At 53.0% G+C, this 12,727-nt stretch overlaps 1 protein-coding gene across 1 annotated transcript; it reads left to right on the top strand.

Annotated features, from left to right (window-relative positions):
* Positions 1–7,742: 7,742 nt before the first annotated feature.
* CTRU02_208707 (PH domain-containing protein) lies at positions 7,743–10,281 on the top strand (the record flags this gene model as incomplete). The annotated part of the gene is made up of 3 exons (XM_036724876.2): positions 7,743–8,184; positions 8,285–8,442; positions 8,578–10,281. 3 exons carry the CDS (start codon positions 7,743–7,745, stop codon positions 10,279–10,281), a joined length of 2,304 nt encoding a protein of 767 aa, XP_036583508.2.
* Positions 10,282–12,727: the final 2,446 nt, after the last annotated feature.

Below are 12,727 nucleotides of genomic sequence, written 5' to 3'. Positions count from 1 at the left end.
TCTCCTCTTCTTCCCTCTTGTCTCCATCGGAATTTCGGTGTTTCCGCTCTAGTAGGTTCTTCCACTTCGGAAATGATCTTTCACATCCGTGAAACCCTAAGGCAGATACACACTTCCAACTATATACTGGCAAACGCAAAACTAGGCTACAGCTGTACAGTATAGTATTCCAAGCGATCGTCTATCGCGATCGACAAAGCCTGGGCCGTCTGGGCCGGTTGAGCTGGCCGCCGCACTTCTGCAGCCGTAGAGGATGCAACAAAGTTAAAATAAACACCAAAACTGCTAGCAACTGGCTTGTTCTCGTGCAATATGTCCTCGCACTGATTGTACTTATAAAACAGCCAGGTGCAGCTGCCATGTCACCTACTAGAGTAAGAATCAATGACCAACACCAGCTCATATGGTAACAGCCTACCAACTTGAGATTCAGACCTGTGCCGCCAGAAGAAGAAACAAAATACCACAACGGGATGCGAGGAAGTGAGGCTGGAGGTGAAACCCAGACATTCGGCTTACGCTGATCTTTTTCTAACAATAAATGCCGGCAGCACGAACTTCAAGGTATCCATCCTGCTTTCTGACGAACCGTCTGGGTTTGGGTCGCTTCCTGATCCTTTTGCCTTGTTTACTCAAAGTCAAGTAATGATGTGATGATTCATGTACATAGGTGGCCAGTACAGTTAATGCAGATCATTGCCAGCCATTTCAAGCCTCGATCTTAGACAGTTCAGGTTATGCGGGCCGACACGTTGGTTCCTGCCTCTCCGTAAATGGGCTGTGGCAAACCTAACGCCAGCTCAGCAGACAAGGGTATTGAGAGTTACCGTCCATCGATATGACGTAAGGGGAGGCTGACACTTGAGGTTGACTGACGGGCAAGTGAACGCCCAGAATCATGCTGACCGTTCTCGCCGTTGGCAAAATCCCACAGAGTTGTTTGCTTTTTTCTTTCCCCCACTTGGAGAAAATGCTGTTCGCGGACGATGAACGCGCGTCGATCATGAGCTGACAAGCGACGGGCTACTAGCCCTCTTCGGTAGGCTCAACAGTGTCTCATATGGCTCCTGCAGAACCATTTTCCAGTCATGCGCCTTACATCATCAACCCTCTTTTTCATTTACGTGATTCAGGGTCTTAGAAGAACCCCCTCCACTAGCCTAGCGACATTTTCTCGCTGAAGTCTAGACTACTCACATTGAGAGGAGGAAAAGAAGTACGAACAGCACAGGTTCGCTTAAAATGCTCGTGTCACGAGATATAACCTCGCAATCTCACAATGAATTACATGCTTTCGCTAATTGACAAGTCAAGAGTGAATAGGAGCGGACGGCGTCCTTTTAGAGTGACGGCGCGTAGTTACATCAATCAGCAGACCACGGACGTGACAGCGTCCTAGCTCATCAAGGCCCGGAACGGCATTCAGTGGAGGCTGGGAATTTCGTATCTACGATGCAGCCTCGTTCCTTCGCTCGGCATGCCTTCCGTGTCATGATTGGGTCACCCTTTTGGACCTGATCCTCTCAACGAGGGGGGTTGTCAGGCGGGAGGCGCCTTCATGGAGGTGGTGGAGGACCCCAAAGACCCTGAAGTATTTGTTCTGGATCATGCGTATTGGCAGCCACCCGCTGTTTCCTCACGTCGGGAACAACACATGGCAACATAGTCCGTACGGAGAAGGCCTTTCGGGTTCGATACAAGCAGCGGGTAACTCCTCTCACTCCATAGGTCTTACTAAGTACAGGCCCAACCACCCTCCAGCGCCAGAGGCTTGTTGTAAAAGTAAGGGAGTATTGAGGGCGGGACACCCCTGCTTCCTCTGCATGGAAATGGGGCTAGAGGAGAGGGCAGGTGGTATCGACGCATGCAGGATACAGGTCCGTCATGGACCCTTTAAGTCAATTTCGTTTTTTTTCTGTCTCCTTTGTCCGCTTTTCCTATCCACACTCTCGGATCAGTCGTCTGGCCTCCGCCGCAGCGGCAAACTGGCGGTGGTATTTATTAAAAACCCCCCATCTGATGTTAACCTTGCGGTGTGTAATGCATTGGGCAGTAAAGTATCCCAGCGCTCTTATATCGAAGGAGATTTGTAAATGAAGGGACGAGAGAAGCCGACCACAACGGTTTCAAATCGGACACAAATATCACGGCAGATCTCCTCGGAACTGGCTCTACTGTAAAAACCCGAGAGGTAGTGTTCTCACGGGCGGCAGAGTTCTTCCTACCTCTCCTAAAGAATTGGACGGGGGGAATCTGCGGAGAAAGCAGAAAAAGAGAAGACCGGGGGAGACCGGCGTCAACGGCCCCTCCTCTTTCTTGCCCCAAGCGTTCGGGCCCGCCTGGGAGACCCTGTCGACGTCTGGCGCCAACGTCTGTCTCAATGGAGCAAGCGGGCGTGAGAGGTGGGTATAGGTGAAAGGTCACAAATCATGCCATTGTGTTTCCGGAGAATGCGTGTTATTGGGTTTTGTTTATTCTTTTCTTCTTTTTGGGCAGCGGGTTCGCTGTTTACTTTGATGAAATGGCGTATCAAGTCTTTGGGGGACACAATCCAGACGGTCGTTTATTGGGTGTTGCAGGGCCGCGTGGGACGGAAGGGAGGTATTCTGGCGTTTAACGGGAGAGCTGCAGAGGAGCCTAGAGGGCCAAGTCGGCACTGGCACTGGATTCGCTTTATGGATCCGCGCTACAAATTACAGCCACGTTGTCGTTGGTCCGTGGGCGTTTCGACGAGATGATCGTTAGCCTGTACACGCGTATCCTGCAAAACGTAGAGTAATGTGTGATAAATGGAATGTTGTGTACATCGGGGGGGAGTGCATGGAGACGGCCTTCGTTTAGTCACTCGACCAATTCGGATTATGGATTGGGGGGGTGGGACGGTGACGGTGACCTTGCAGGTGAGAGGGTGTTGAGGTGTCTTGGATTCTGGACTTAGAAACCGGTCATGCAACGGTTGATTGAATGGATTGACTGTCGTGTGCATCCAAGTTAGCAATATCGATGGGTGTAGTCTGACGGAGGAAGGACGGGGAACCCGGGTGGACTGCAGACTTATGGGCTCGCCGATACGACACAAGGCATTTCGACATTAATGCACGTTTCGTTGATCTCGACAACCTTGCAAGCAACTCAGGGACGGGGTTGGAGGCATCAGTGAGTTGAAACAGGAAGCTCAAAGAGCAAGAAAAAATTGCGATGAGTCCTTTAAAACCGCTATCGGTCTCTTTGGGAGGTTTGTAGACCTCTCTAAGAATCAAAACAGCTTCTAAGTTAGCCCACTCTCCCTTGATAATCATATAATGGCCCCCCTTTATCACATCTAGGGCAACTACCTTTGAGGCTCAACTCAACATGACAAGACGGACGGTAAGACAGGCGTCTGTTGCAAAAGGACGTTTTCCGTTGCAAGGAAGGAAACAAATGCAGCTTTTACCGAAACCGAATATCCATCAACCAGATGGACCAACCAATTCATGAAAGGCAAACCCCGATGCCCCGATCGCAAATTCAGTGCACCCAATACTGACATACCCCTCAGGAGGGTGGACAGACGCATCGTCGTCACGCTCTCTTTGCACAGCCACCGGGAGGGTCAATTGGCCAAGAACAGTTAATGGGAGTAGGTCGGGCCTTTTTCTGATTGGACTAGCTCTATGTCTGGGGTCTTTTTAAACTCCCTGTGCATCCATCCATCCGCGGAGGAAGAGGTTGACAACGACGGGATACACGGGAGTTGTGCTGGTCAGAGCAGTAGGTGAGATAGTTTAGATACTCTTGGCGGCCCCAGGAATCTTACCTCGTTGTGGAAAGTGAAAGAAGCGAAGAGGTGCTGCGGCGTCGGCGGCAAAGGGGGAAAACAAGAACTTACAATTACCCAAGGTACCTGAACACTGCGGTTCCCGTTTCTGGGCGGCCTAAATCAGACAGATTCCCTTTCCCCTCTCCCCGCTCTCTCCAGCCTCCAACAAGGTCTGGAACAGGGCGTCAGGTGTACTCTATTTCGTCCCAAGTAACTCCCTCTCCCACAGGCCACGGGGTTTGGCCCAGGGGCAACCGACTTCACTGGTGAGGCGTGTCAGGAGGCGCATCACCCGCACCCTCTTTTCTTATCGCCGCCCTGCAGATGGGCTTGCTGCACATCAGCATGTCATCCAAAGTATCCTGCCGAGTCAAACGATAAAGGATACGAACAATTGGAAACGCGAATGGGCAGACGAGGAATAAGCAGAGCCTCTCAGGAGAGGGCTAAAAGGGAAAAAAAGTTATACTCAAGCAAACATTGCAGCATCACCAACTTAGGTAACCTCCAGCCTGGTGAGGCCGAGGTGTATCTTTTTCCGGTGCGAATCACTACTACCTACTAAATATGTCGTATCCAGGTTCCTAGCCTGCTGCTAGTGAGCTATTTCCTTACTCATTCGTAACCTCCGGAGACCGGATGCTAGTATATTGGAGGAAGCGAGACAGCTAGCTACAGCTCGCCCGACCTCTTTTTTTTTCCCCCTTTCACTATTGGCTTGTAGAACCTCAGCCAGCGATCGCCTCATCCACCCGATCTTTCGAGTCTATGAGGGGCCCAGCGTTGCGCGTCCGTACACCTACCCCTGTCATACTTGTCCAAGAGGGGAGAAGAGGTACCTTGTCTGCACTCAATAAGCTCAACAGCAACTGCGGGCCAGTCCTTTCCCTGTAAGATAGCGCCGGCGAGACGAGAGAGACAGCCCATTTCGTTTGCGCAACCCGAGGCCTCCATCATACAACATCCATTACGCCGTACGTATTCAGTCATTTATCGCCCCCTGACTGGACCCTTAAGGTAGATCGTTTGGTGAGAAACGACTTGCAACGGGGGGGTTCCATAGAAACGAGAGGAAGAGAGAAAATGAGAGGCGCATGTACCTGGGAAGGGGGAGAAACGATCCAGACCTCCCCAAGACTAGGTACGGAGTAGAGCTCCTCTCCAAGCCCGTAGAGCCCGGAAGCTGGCGCGTCTTGGCAGCCAAGGGCTTGGGACCTCCCACCGCAACGACGTCCTAAAGGCGGATAGCAAGGCCCAAGGAACCTTGACGTGCTGCATCTGCAATCTGCATCGTCCGGCTCTTCCGTAAGGTAAGTTATGGCAAAGCGAGCAAGCCATCGGCAAACATCCAGATGGACGCATGTTCCGAGGACGGCCTTTACTTTGTGTTTTTTTTTTTTTTTTCATCTTTTTTTCTTTTCCCACCCCTCGTCTGCTTCGTCCCCCCCTCCTCAGTGGAGGATAATAGTGCTGGATAACAGCACACCCGCCTTAAATGTCCTCATCCCCTTGCAGCTGGGGGGAAAGGAGCGAAATGGTTCAAAGATTGTTCTCGAGGGGGAATGTGGGTAAGGTAGATGGAGAGAGAACGGACAGACAACTGAAAGAGATGAAAAGACAAAGCAGAAAAACAAAGTCAAAAAGTAAAATCCAACGACCATTGGGAAGGCACAAATGCCACTTGTGATTTGATCAAAATCGGCCGCAAACTAAAACTATGTTTCCTCCGGTTAATTTTTAGCCTCGCGCTTGTCAGGGCACTAGCGCCCGTGCAGCGCCGAACGAGACAGAAATCATCAACATCATCATCATCAGCATCATCAGCATCATCACGACGGCTGCCCAGCTAACGCACCGCCCGTCAACCCGAGCGCGGTGTCGAAGGTCAAGAACGCTCCGCATAACGCCATTACGTCGTCGGCTCTTGCCCCGGGGCCCCTGGTCTACCGCTGGCCAGGATACCTCAGCAATTCGTCGCCAGTCACTCTACGTGTGCCGTACCTTCTTCTGGTGGTGCTGTTTCATTGGGCACCTGGTGCCCTGTACTTGGCCCTGCGCCACGGATACTTGATACTTGCCAGACCACTACGGAGTACACACCCACGGTTACTAATGCTGCCGCGACCTTGCTGCAGCAACTAAGGCTCCATCCAGTAGGCCAGAAAAAGCGAAGCAAGGCCTCAGTAAAAAAAAAAAAAAAAAAAAAAAAAAAAAAAAAAGAGTGTGTGGTGCAAGGCAGGCAAGGTATGGTTAAGGCAAGACAAGACAGGTCAAGAAACGGTCAAGGTCATGTCAGGCCAGACCAGGCCAGGTAGGCAGTGTTGCTAGTTAGTTCTCGTTGCATAATACTCCTTGAGGGGGGACGCCTCGTCTTTTTGACACGTCCTCCTACGGCTTCATACATCATCTCTGGAGTCTCTTGCTCTACTTTTTTCCTTTTAGTCCCTTCCTCTTTTCCCTCTTCTCCTCCTTTCCCTGCTCCTAGTTGCTCTGATCCATTTTCTACCTTTAATCCGCATCCTCCACACCCCCGTCGGTCGGTCGCCCTTACCTCACCACCGCCGCCCGCCACACCCGACTATTTGCACTTAATTACTCGATACCCCTACACTGCAACGACGACATTGGGGGGGCCTCGACTCGACATTGACGACGCCCTCGGCCAGCAGCAAAAATCCGTTCCAATGTCCGAAGCCTAATATCCCTCTCGCTTCGTTCCGGACAGCCTCCATTTGTTCACCCTCTTAAATCAACCTAGTACGCGCCGACTTGCTCGCTTTTTCCTCATCTTGATTCCCGTTACCTCACGCCCAGTCGGCACAAACTTCTATTGCGCCGGCCAGGTACCTGTTGCCTCTCGTTATTTTTTTTTAACTACGACAAAAAAAACGTAATCAGAGTAGAGCACGGAAGAGCGCCTCGACGAAATTAACTAGTAGGGTTCCTGAATTCACGAAAGCAACACACGGCTACGGTCCACTACCCCCGTCGTCATCGCCCTATCGTCTCCAAGGTCGCAGTCCCCAGTCGACGTATATTGGATTCTCCATATATCATTCCTCAACTACTTCGTCGCCGAGGACTGTTGTCTAGTCTCGCCTCGCCTCGCCGCGTTCTGCCCGTTATCATCAGACTATTAGGGGCGGGTTGCGCACGGCACGTCCACGTCGCTGTCTCTCACTAATTTGCTTGCATGGTTGTTGGCTTGGCAGACACCGCCAGCCATATTGCGCACGCAAAGCAAAGATGGGCCGTAATCGAGGTACGTGCTTCTACATTCCCAAGCTTTCCCTTGTCTTGTCTTGTGTTGCCTGTCTGTCTTGGTTGTCGCAAGCAACTCTGCGTGAGACGCCCAGGACAGCGGTAACATGCGCCGCTTTGGGTTGTCGTAAGAGGCTGTTCCCGCTAGTTGCTGGCGTGCCTGACGTGCATCACTTATCCTAATATTCCACTTCACTGCGCTCTTATATGCATTCACGCTTTGCTTGCATTCATTTACTTTGCCTACGCATACACACACTTTTATCTAATAAGCAACACCCTGGCCGGACCCTCTTTCCCTCGAGTCTTCGTCAGCCCAGCTCAGCTGGTCCTGGATCATAGACATCCTCGTCGCAAATCCCTATCACATCTTCCCCTAACTCATTTTACCCCGTTCAAGCATCCCTACCCGGCACTGTCCCCGTTCCCCGTTACCACCGTCATTAGTCCCCCCCGTAGTTGGCCCTGTCCTCTCTGCTGAGCGCTGGAGCGCCAGCGACGCCCCCTCCCTCGCTCGCTCCCTCGCAGGCACCCCTCACGTCTTGCCCCCATCCGGCGGTCCTGGCCAATTATTTGGGCGTCAGGCGATAATATTACTTTTTGCCAGCGGATTGCTATTGCTCGTTGGGCGCGCATTATGCTGACCAAATCTGCTTCCGTGGGAACAGTCTTGTCCTTCATGTCCCAGTTTTCTAGCACACCGAGGGACACCAGCAAGAATCAACCAACTCCCAATTCGTCACCTCTCCACGACTCGACGCCTTTTCCTCCGTACAAGACTCAACCTCCACGGACTCAAACAAAAACAGAGCCCTTCCCCGAACCACCTGCCAGCTTCACCCAGCGCCCCGCTACACCTACCTCGCCGACGCGTCCGCCGCACGAATATGCGTCATCAACCGCCAACACCTCAGTAAACGACTCGCCTGTAAATAGCCCCAGAGGCCGTCAACGCAGTTCTTCCCGCCCACTTTCGATGGTAATGCCATATCAGCCGCCCCTCATGGATATCAACGAGGACACTATTCCCGAGCTGCAGCCTATCTTTACTTTTCTTAACAGCCATGCGAATAAGCTGTATCAGGAGGGCTACTTCCTGAAATTAGACGACCAAAACACCCGTATGTTTTATTGTTGTAGCCCCCCCCCTCCTTGTTACCACGCAATGACATTTACGGCTACGCCTGGCAAATCGATTGATTTCCTAACCTGAACATACAGAGGGGAAGCCAAATCCAGACCGCACCTGGACCGAATGTTTTGCCCAGCTTGTCGGTACCGTCCTGTCACTATGGGACGCTGCAGAGCTGGATGCCGCCGGCGAGGACGGCGAAGTCCTTCCTAAATTCATCAATCTGACGGACGCATCAATCAAGATGGTGAGTAAACAGTGGCAAACCTCGGGTCTTCTCCCCCCCTGGGTGTTGCGCCCAGACCCTCTTCCCAATGGCAGTTTGTTGGCAGATGTGACAGGTGGGGGATCGAGTGCTAATTTAATCTCTCTTGGCGAACAGATCGAATCCCTACCAACACGATCGAATGACGAACAGCCGCTGCAGAACATTTTGAGCATCTCAACTGCCGGCAGAAACCGTTATCTACTGCACTTCAACTCCCATCACTCATTAATACAATGGACCGCCGGCATCAGATTAGCCATTTTCGAGCACTCAACTCTTCAAGAAGCCTACACTGGCGCCCTTATTGCTGGAAAGGGAAAATCTCTTAACAACATCAATCTGATTATGGATAGATCCAGATTCAAGACGGAGGAGTGGGTGCGTGTACGATTTGGTGCAGGAGTCCCTTGGCGACGCTGTTGGTGTGTCATTTCACCGCCTGATGAGAAAGAGTACCAGAAGGCCCAAAAAGAGATGAGGAAAAAGTCGCCATACGACCGTTCCACCCCTATACTAAAGGGCGACATCAAGTTTTACGACACGAAGAAGGATGGTAAGAAACAGAAGAAGGCCCGTCCTATTGCCACCATCACCGACGCCTACTCTTCGTATGCCATTTATCCCCAGGCCAAGTCTTTGATCGACGCATCAACCCTGCTCAAAATTGAAGGCAACATCACGATTCACTCTGAGCCACCTTCTTCAACTGAGGGCTTTGTGTTCATTATGCCCGAGACTCACCCTGCAGTGAGCGGCTTCGAGATGCTACTGCGTTTCCTTTTCCCGACCTGGGACACCTTTGCTTTGTATGGTCGTCCTGGCAGACTTGTTGCCAGTGTCCTGGACCCTAGATCTCTTATGTTTGCCATGCCAAAGCACAGGCGATACGGTTATCTTGAAATTCTCGACGTTTCTGGGCTGATTTTGACAGAAGGAAGCTCATCATGGTCAGAGCGTGAATGGAGGAAGCGGTTAAAGGAATTGACTGGTAAGCGGATGAATGCAGTGGATGAAGGAGCAGCAAGCACCCGTCAAAGGAGCGGCAGTAAAAAGAGCAACCGCCTCAGCTTTGGCAATGGCGGCTCGGCAAGCCCTGCTCCATCCAGGCCCAAGGTTGGCTTTGCTGATGATTCCATTTCGAACCGATCATCCCGTTCAATGTCCTTGGGCACACCCAACCGCTCAGAGACGGCACCCGTAACCACTTCGCGGCCGCCTCCTGCACTGGCTGGTGTTGACAAGGTGAACCACGCGCGAAACTCCTCAGACCCCCACTTGCTAGGCCATGCACCTCAGCGCATCGACGACAGAGGCTACGACAGTTCTTACAACAATTCTTACAACAGCTCACCTGCTCGTGGTCCTACCCCTATCAAGGGCATTCTACGTTCTGGCACTCAGAGCTCTGATGAAGATACAGCTCGCAGTACACCTGTGCGGGAAATTGAGAACAACACCCGTATTATGGAATCGCCTGAGCCGGTCGCGGCGCCTCCTGCTTTTAACTACGGACCTCAGTCCAAGCCTGCAGGAAAGCCGTTCCATTCACCCGACCTTCGCAGAGCTACTAGCCGCTTGTCAACCACTACACTGTCGCAGTTGGCCACGGCTGGAGGATTCGCTATTCCGCCAAATGATAGATCTGAGAGTTCTCCTGAGGGGAGAGTTGGAGAGGATGCTGCAGCACCTAACCCTTCGGTACCACCTTATGCCGCCAATCCTGTGGGAGGCACTGCTGACAACCACTTCCCCGGTGAAGCTTTAACCCATAATACCCCCCTCCATCGGACTCGCTACCGCCCCCTATCCCACCCATGAATCAGAAGCGTTCACGATCACCTCTTGCCCAACAATCGTTCGGCCCCCCCAGTCCCCACCCTCGCGGTCCTCTCCCCCTGACCCTCAACCCCGCGGTCCGGTAGATGTGAGATCTCAGGGTCCTCCGCAAGGCCCTCCTCCTCAAGGACCTCCCCCTCAGGGACCTCTTCCTCAGCAGATGAGGAGCCCTATCGAAGGTCCACCCCCTCAATTTGCCCCTTATGATGCGAGGCCTCCACCCGACATGAGAGGTCCTCAGCAAATGAGAAGCCCAGTCGAAGGCCACCCTTTCCAGTTCCCCCCGGGTCGCCCTCAGCCGCCATTCAACAACTTCTCTCGGCCTGAAGGAACAAGAACTCCCCCTCTCGGTGGCCCCGGTCGCGTGCCAACTCCTGAGATGAGGAGCCGTGGTATGAATCCGCAAACGATGAATGGGCCGCCCCCGCCTCCGCATCGAGATCCTCGCATACAAGGACGCGGTGCCCCCCTTCCCGAGCTTAACACAAATGCTATTCAACGGAAACCCCTCCCGACCCGGTCTGACAGTTTGCGAAGCCCCCAAGAGACGCCAATCTCTGCATCCAGTGGTGGCAGCTGGGGCAACAACATTATCGATCAAGCGGCTTTCTCGCAGATTCACCCTCGCGATGGCCGACAGCGAACCCCATTGCCGGAGCAACAAATCCACAGGATGCCGACCCAAAAGAGCGAGGGCAGCCACTACGACGATGCCTCATCGACAGCCAGCCCGGACTATGCCAGTCGTAAGTCAAGTGAGACCCAGCAATCTCAAAAGTCGTTCGAGCGGCCACGTGCTGGTGTTTTAAAGACAGTGGGCGGCGGGGACTCGCCAGTCTCTGGCAGAGAGGACTTTGACATTCCCGAGGTCAATTTCGGTCCAACCCTGAACTATGGTGCCAACCAGCCCGCGAGGAACAAGACTCCCACGCCGCTCAACCCGCACAGCATCCAGGGACCTCAGGGACCCCAGAGGCCCTTCTCACCGGCGCTCAAATCTCCTCCTCTCGACCAAGGACACAACCGACAGGAATCTGACGACACGGTTCGGAAGGTTGCTTGGCAACCAGGCGCCGCCAACGTCGGAACTGGCCAGGGCATTAGTGCCGAGGAATTCGTTCAGCAACGTGCTGCCCAAGCCACAACTCCCATGTACGCCCACGGCCGAACCCCGTCCGGCAACATTCTTACCATGCGATCGATGACGCCCACGCCTTCTATGAACCGAAACACGTCTGCGGAGAGACCGGCTCGCCACTCGCGTAGTAGCTCTGCGGACCTCTTACAGCGCCCCAGCTCCCGTGGCGCCAACGCCGTGCTCGATGTGTCTAGCAGCGGCGAGGTCTCGTCTCACCTTTCAGCTCGCGAGCAGGAGCACGTGGCTCGCATAACCGGCTCACCTCTTATTAGCATGGCTGGAAACAGGAACGGCAACCAGAACCAAGGAGCTGGTTTGGTTGGAGCCATCGAAGCCCGTGAGCGCGAGAGGCTGCAGGCCAAGCAGGGAATGAGTACGCAGGCAATGCAGCAAGCCATTAACCAGAGACAGCAACAGCAAGCCATGGCCTATCAACAGCAGCTCCAGAGGCAGCAGCAACAGCAAGTATTCCAACATCAGCAACAGCAGCAGGCCTTTCAACAACAAATGTACGCTCAACAGCAGTTGCAGCAGCAGCAGTTACAGCAGCAGCAGCAGCAACAGCAACAAGCCATGTATGCTCAGAGCAACATGTCTCGTGGCCAGATGGGACCACCACGGGGGCAGCCCAATGGATACGGCTCTGGACCTGGACATGGTCAAAATTTTGGTTATGGCCAGGGTGGCGGCTACGGTCAAGGAAATGGCTATGGCCAAGGAGGTGGACACCCCAACCCGATGGCAATGCGGCAAGGCCGTCAATCACCCGGGCCTCAAATGATGGACCCACGCTTCATGCCTCAGGGACCTTACTCGCCTGGGCCTCAGCAAGGAGGCAGGCAGCCCTTCCAAACCCAGCACCAAGGACAGGCGTTTTAGCTAGTAACACGACGATGGGGAAGAATGTCAGAAAACATTGAGGCACATTCAGTCAAGTCAATTATGACAGGGAATAATGGGACGGTGAAAAATTCACCTGCCTACATTAGCAAGAGAAAAACAAAGTGTATTACCATTAGCGGGATAGTCCCATGGAAGAAGGCGTTTTAGGAGGAAACCACAGCCACAGGAAAGTCGGCTGAAGCATTGGTTTCTAGACTGGATAAGCATCGAGGATCCCTTTTGTTGCATTGATTAAAGCCTAGGTACGATAGCATGGGCTAGCGGTGGCATAACGACTAGTAGACGGCCGAAAAGAAAAGATCTCACAGCATTGACAACGTTTGATTAATGTCTTGGGGATGCTGCTTGAAGCGTGACGTGACTTGCCAGGACAAATTGTTCGATAAG

Source organism: Colletotrichum truncatum (genome assembly GCF_014235925.2).
Source record: "Colletotrichum truncatum strain CMES1059 chromosome Unknown Contig_0005, whole genome shotgun sequence".
Taxonomy (NCBI): domain Eukaryota; kingdom Fungi; phylum Ascomycota; class Sordariomycetes; order Glomerellales; family Glomerellaceae; genus Colletotrichum; species Colletotrichum truncatum.
Note: the sequence above shows the minus strand (reverse complement) of the source record. Positions and strands in the feature narration are given on the sequence as shown.